The 7,352-nt window shown below is 34.5% G+C and overlaps 2 protein-coding genes across 3 annotated transcripts in view; one reads left to right on the plus strand and one right to left on the minus strand.

The window, feature by feature from the left end:
* The window catches only part of LOC106874421 (PHD finger protein 12), a 64,263-nt gene extending 60,896 nt beyond the window's left edge, over nt 1-3,367 (minus strand). Inside the window, exon 1 of the mRNA XM_052976832.1 lies at nt 3,232-3,367. Within this exon, the coding sequence (XP_052832792.1) occupies nt 3,232-3,279 (48 nt within the window). The 5' untranslated portion in view covers nt 3,280-3,367. The remainder of the gene's footprint in view (nt 1-3,231) is intronic.
* Nucleotides 1-7,352, plus strand: part of LOC106874422 (RPA-interacting protein A) — a 57,773-nt gene that overhangs the window by 10,850 nt on the left and 39,571 nt on the right. Inside the window, exon 1 of one of the 2 annotated variants that reach the window (XM_014922149.2) lies at nt 3,192-3,326. The exons of the other annotated variant lie outside the window; for it this stretch is intronic. The gene's annotated coding sequence lies outside the window, so the exon portion shown is untranslated. Of the gene's footprint in view, nt 1-3,191; nt 3,327-7,352 lie in introns of those variants that run through there. 2 annotated transcript variants of the gene reach the window in all.

Below are 7,352 nucleotides of genomic sequence, written 5' to 3' on the forward strand. Positions count from 1 at the left end.
ATATATATAAGAATTTAAGGATTGGAGAAAACACATGTTATAATTGCATACTTTATTCCTACATATGTTTCAAAGGATTACAACCTGTGTGATCCATAAGAATCTTTGATATTAAAATTGTAACCTTCTCATCAGGGAAAGCATGGGAATCATCTTAAACGTAAGACATTATGACCATAACCCATTTATTCTATCAGAAGAATTTTTATTCATTAAGATAGAAGAAATACACATAATTATATATATAAATATATAAAACGTAGGTGCAGGAATGGATGGTTGTGTGGTCAAGAAGTCTGCTTTCCAACCAATGCTCTCAGATTCAGTTCTTGTACAGCATGGTACTTTGGCCAAGAGACTTCAACAATAGCCTAGGGCTAACCAAAGACTTCCGAATGGATTTAGTAAATGGAAGCTGAAAAAAGCCTGTACTTCAGATTTTTGCAAACAACTTGCAGACAGATGCAAGTGCTACAAGTCGAAAGCTCTGCATACTGGATGTTAGCAAGCTTATGGTGTCATCGGGAGAGAATGTATGTGTATTTTATATATATACACACACAAAGACATGATAATACATATAGAAACACACATTATATATATATATATATATATATATAGTCCCCCATCACCGCTTGACAACCGGAACTAGTTTGTTTATGATCCTGTAACATAGCGGTTCAGTATGAGGCACCGATAGGAAGTGTATTGGGGTTGATTTGTTCGACTAAAATTCTTCAAGGCGGTGCCCCAGTATGGCCGCAGTCCAATGACTGAAACAAGTAAAAAATAAACGATAACCGATAATATATATATATATATATATATATATATATAAAATGCTGTATCATGTGATCACAGAAAGACTGAGTCTGAAAAACAAAAGAAACGACGGAATCGTCGCGGCTGGAAGGCCTTTTCATCGTAGGTCTTGCTTGATTAGAGTTGACCTAGGGTTAAACAACAACGTGTAGGTGTTTTACTGTGTAAAATTATAATTACTTCAGTAATTAACTGTCATCAATAAACAAATCCGATTTCGGATATGTAACATATATGTGTCTGTGAGTGTGTGCATATCTTTGTGTAAGTGTGCACACTGTCACACATGCACAAGCACGACAGACAATGAAAATCTGATAGTTCGTGGGAAAATAAATAGACGTGATTTTTAAATATATATAAAGACATAAATGTTTACAAAATACATTTAGATATATATATATATATATTTAACAAATACAAAGGATAGACAGAGATTAAAGTTAGTTACATGTTGGGGGGGTTTTGAGGAAAAGTGAAAAAGAGGTAACTTTAAACAGAGCTGGATTGGATTGTCTCACTAAAAAAATAAATCAAACGAAGGAATCTTTCAAAAGAAACTAGTTTGTTTCCCTTTCATTTTTTTTTAAATACAAAAATACTAAAACGAGTAGAATTAACAGCCAAGCCTGCAGATGTGTTGTTAGAGCTTTAGTTTATGTTGATGGCTAGTAAGAAGCCCCACCACTACACGACCAAAAAATATAGATTAGAAGAAATATCGGCTGTAAACACATTTCTTTAACACCAGCATTCAATTAAATAGTTTTAAATAAAGAGAAAAATATGCAATTTTGATAGAACCTGAATAAAACACAATACTATTTTGTCTGTCTGAACGGAGCAAACAACTAAAAGTTAATACATAAATCCAATCCTTATTCCTTCAACTTTAAATTCTATTCGCCTTAGCTTCATATATATATATATCCAAAGATTCTTCTCTTTATTTTTAAATGATAGAGAAAAAAACATGACTGTTTTCTTATAGAGTTCAACACAAAGAAAGGATCTTGTCCCACTCCAACAATTGTTTACTGCTGTGAAAAGACAGTTATTCTGTCTGTGGTTTTAGAGACGATGACACTGAGAAATTCGGTTAAAAATATTAACCAAGACACTTAAGATCGTCATAAGGAGCAATTATATTCTCATCTTTAGTCGTATTTCCAAAAAGGTAGCCTTCCATCCACACATATATACATAGATATAAATATATACAGATATAGATATAGATATATAGATATATACTAATATATACTTTTGTTATTTACACCACCTGTCCTCGTCTGTTGTTATTATTTGTATATTCTCCCATATATAGATATATATATATATATATATATATACACAGATTATATTATATATTATATACATATATATATATATAATTTCTGTATATATATGTGTGTGTGCATTGCATACGTAGCTGTGAAAAAACATTCTCTCTGTTGCTAACTTTTTTCCTCAACAATAACATTAAATCCTAAACCATTATCTGTTTCACCTTACTTTTCTGACGGCAAGTGTTTATGTATGTATTTCTTTATTCGTTTGTCGATATTACTATATTGTGAAGTTAGCATCTATGTATGTTGTATATATTATACATGTCAAACAATAAGCAACACTTTCGAACTAGTCGGACCCATAATAGGGGATCGTTTCCACATAGATTTCATCTATTAAACTGATCCCCTACTTCTCGTCCACTCGAGACTGAAATTTAGAAACATGTTGGCTGAGTCAGGGGCAGGTAATCACGGTTAAACCATTTTTCAAAACTACTAGAGTCGGACGAGAAATTTCACAAAATTCGCTTTAATCGGGCTTTATATAAATAAAACAGACTTAATTGTTAGCTTGGACAGATTAATTGAGACACATAAGATGTAACTGACACTAAAAACAATCGAGATAGTTGTTTGCAAACATTTGATCGATGTGGAAAAGAAATAAAAATGTAGTTTGTACAGAGGAAAAGACAAGCGATAAATTTAAGTTGATGAAATAAAGAGACAAATTGTCGAAGATAGTAGCTATTTACAATTAAAAAAATAGGAAAATATTGCAAAAGTGGGAAAAAATGACCAGAGAAAATAGGAGTTAAACACAAAGATTCAGAAGCGCTAAGTGACAGAATATTTTTAGCGGGTATTTAATGACGGATAGCCACTGTTGTCGGATTGGCTTTTCACCGCCTTTGGATGTGTTAAGTTTGTCAAGCACTGACACTTCACAGCGATTAAGAGCTGGGATTTCAAACAGAAAAATTGAACATTCTAAGAATTTTGCAGACAACACTTGACTGACAGAAGAAAATTCATTAAGATGGCTAACATGTATTAAATAAACAGACAAACGGACAGATAGAAAAAGAAGTACAGCGGTTAACGAAGAAAGCTTCACCTCCATCAAACCTCCTGACGTGTCTAGGTCGTACTCCACCGTTGTCATCGTTATTTTCTTTCCGAGGAAAGACCAGACTTCAAACAGTTGTTTAGGTGCGTGTTTCCTCTTTTCTGCTTATATATATTCCCTTTGGTTGTCCGAATGCCACATTCAGTTGTTCAGATGTCTTGGGTCTGTCGAGTGTAGCATGCTGCCGATGTCACTGCAGGCAGCTCATCTCAACGGTGTTTCTATGAGACTGACTGAACGAGTGAGCGAGAGTAAGAGAGAGAAAGAGACGGAGAGAAAGGAAATAATGTTCGTGTGAATAAGAAACCCTAAATACATTCCCACTTTGAATAGCGACTAGTAAATCTTTTATGAATAAATCTTTTCCCTACTTTTAATCGTGCATTTCCAGTTTCTGTTATACTTCTATAAATATAGATAAATATACATACAGGCGCAGGTGTAGCTACGTGGTAAGAACCTTGCTTCCCAACAACACGGTTCCAGGTTCAGTACCATTACGTGACACCTTAGGCAAGTGTCTTCTATGATAGCCTCGACTAAAGCTTTGTCTGTGGATTTGGTAGACGGAAACTAAAAGAAGCCCGTGTGTGTGTCTTTGCGGATGTGTTGCCCACACTGCTGCTTGACAACCGGTGTTGGTGTGTTTACGTTCCCCTAACTCGGCGTTTCGGCAAAAGTGACCGATAGTATAAGTACTAGGCTTTAAAAAAAAAGTACTGCGGTGGTTCCATCCGAGTAAAAGTTCCTGAAGGCGGTGCCCCAGCATGGCAGGAGTCCATGAAACAAGTAAAATATAAAGATATATTTGTGTGGGTGTATATATGTATAGGTGTGTGTATGAATATATGTGTGTGTATATAGGCAAAACAACGTAGAGTATATGCATAAATGTATGTATAATATGCATGTATATGTATGTGTAAATATACATTATATATATATATATACCTATGTATATATGTATAAGTGTATATATGTACACATGCATTTATGTGTGTGTGTGTGCATTTGAGTATGTGTATATATTTGTAGGTCTGCATGAATATATATATATATATATATATCTGTGTGTGTACATTGTATTTGTGATGGAACTCTGCATCATCCAACAGCTCTGTCAAGATCCTCAAATCACAATATGACAGAGCAAACTAATGACAGGTTGGATTCCTATTTTGATTTCCCCCCATTTTACCATTAGTTCATTTAACCTTTAAAGCTCTCTCCATAATTTGTGATCCTGCACCATTCTTTCAAATCATGTTATTGATACATTTGAAATAAATTTGACCTCAGCCTATCAGTGTATTTTAAAACAGTGATTTATCAACATTTTATATACCATCACAGCAGTGGCTGTTTAGGAGAACCTTAGATAAGTGTTCTTCACCCATCCAAATTACATGACTACTCTATATATGGTGAACCTAAATAAGACAGTCTTCAATACCAGAGATATTGCATTTCTTGAAAAATTCACATTACAAACTTCATCCTTCCATTTGTATTCACAGATACTATGCAAACAGCTTTTGTGGAAATTATCCAATTTGTCTATATTGGACCTATAAGGATTCCAGGTTTTAGGTCTATAAAGCAAGGACTGCATCTTACTATATACACCAATTTTCATTTTCAGAATATCAATTCCAGACAGGTGCTTCTATATACCAAAGGATGTAGTTCACATTATCCTGGGAAACATGCATTAATTTGACAATGCAAATAAGAAAAATATTTTATAAATTTTAGATCATGGTCATGCATTTGTATGTGATTTCTCTGGAAAAATAACAACAGATTTAGTAAATAATGGTGAAACTAAAGATTATTGAACATCATGAAAGAATATTGCTACAAGTTCTGCATTATCAGTAAGCAAGTTGAAAAAACAAAGTTTTCTCTGCTCAATGTATTCACTGTGAAAACAGTCCTCCTTCAATACAAGAAATGAATCTGATTCTGTTGTCCAAGTCTTTGAAAGTTTAATCAAGTATAACCGAGAAATGAAGAACAATACAAGAGCAAAGACAGCCATGCTTGGTGCCATTGCTGACCCCAAAGGATCATCTGAAATAACTATAGGTTTCATACCATATGAAGGGATTTGATCATATTTAGCATGGTATCAGGTACTTGGATTTTCTTAGAGCTTTCTTGAGAGACCCATGGTTTACTATATTGAAGACCTTGGCAATTCCCTATTTCTCTCTCTCCCTCATACTTTTTCAGTAACATACTTCAAACAATATATCATATCAATATATACATGTGTGTGTATAAAAGAGTATACACACATATATCATGATTTCATTTATCCATAACAATGAAAATAACCAGTTGTTAGAATTCAATTTCATAAATGACAAAAGAAAAGGAATTATAAAATCACTTTCAGTAGCTTACAACTGGTTCTGCTCTGTGTGACCATGCACCAGAGCTGAGTACAGTGCAACATAACTTCCTCTGAGCTATTCGAAGGAAGTGTTTCTTTATTACAAAAAGTATCTAAATATATATAGTTGGATGCATCCAGATACACATATGTAATATAATGCACTTAGTTAGATATGAGGATTATATATGTACAGGATGCGATGGGTAAACTGTTGTCATTTTATATTTTAAATGTTGTGCATGCATATTGTTTGCTGACTACACAGTATAGCAGGGTCAGTTGGGTACCGTCTGTGAGGAAAACAACACCATGATGCAATTCACTCTCCCAGAAATTTTCAAATGACATGTTGTACTGCTTGGCATTTGCACCAGAAGCTTCAATATGAACAGATGATGAACACACAGAACAACTGTTGGCTTGCTGTGTCCCCAAAACATGTACCGAGAATGATAGAAATCAAATGTTCAATCTCCATCATGGTGTTTGGAGTGATCACTAATGATGATGATGTTATGCCTCTATTCATCTTCCCACACAGCCTCAGACTCAAAACGGAGGCCTACATTAAATGCCTGGAGGAGGTAGTACTGCCCTGGGTCAAGAGGGTGGCTGCTGGAAGATCCTATGTCTGGCAACAGGACTCTGCACCATGCCACACAAGCAAGAGAACCTAGTCATGGCTGTCAGACAATTTCTGTGACCACATCACCCCTAACATCTGGCCACCAAACTCCCCAGACTGCAACCCCCTTGATTATTATGTGTGGAGTGCAGTTGAGGGTGAGACTAACAAAACTCCTTGTAACACCAAAGATGAACTGAAGGCAAGGATTATGGCAGCATTCACCAACTTAAACAAGGAGACCATCCAGGAGAGTTGCTGGAGGTTCCAAAGTCGTCTGGAGTCTGTGATTGAAGCCAATGGCGATTTTATTGAATAAATTTTCTCTTTAGTATTTCAAGATATTATTTTTATGTAATTTTGGTTAATATATCTGTTAAAATGAGATATCAGTGTTATTTTCATTTTTGCATAATTTAGACAATATATTCACCACAGCTTGTATCTGCAATTTATGTAATATATATATATATATATATATATATATATATATATATATATATATATATATATATATGTAAATATAATATGTGACAATTATTCTGTAGCCATGATAAAACTCCGAGTTTCAGATGTCGGGGTGGAAGCCCATGTTGGCATCTCTTCAGTTATCGGGCCATCAAAAAAAAAATGCTATGAAAATGACCGTAAAACAAAGGGAAATTACTGTGTGATTGACCGTTACTAAGACAAATGAACTATTAGAATGACCGCTAAGTAAGGGCAGGGAGTAAAGGTAAGGGAGTAAAAATGACCATAATATTCGCGTAAGCGCACGAGTCCATACATACACATGCACGCCCGCACACCCACGTACATGCGCCTATATGTATATACTCATCCACCCTCACTTGAAACACACACATGCTCACCCAAACATTCGCCAAAAAGTATATACATACCCGCATACATGCTCGCACACACACACACGCATAAACGCGCACAAAAAAAGGTTCATACACATGTCTATATACGCAGAGTATGTATATATATGTATATATATATATATGTATGTATATATGCATGTATGTGTATATATATATATATATATATATATATATATATATATATATATATATATAT

Source organism: Octopus bimaculoides, chromosome 25 (assembly GCF_001194135.2).
Source record: "Octopus bimaculoides isolate UCB-OBI-ISO-001 chromosome 25, ASM119413v2, whole genome shotgun sequence".
In the NCBI taxonomy this organism is placed as follows: Eukaryota; Metazoa; Mollusca; class Cephalopoda; order Octopoda; family Octopodidae; genus Octopus; species Octopus bimaculoides.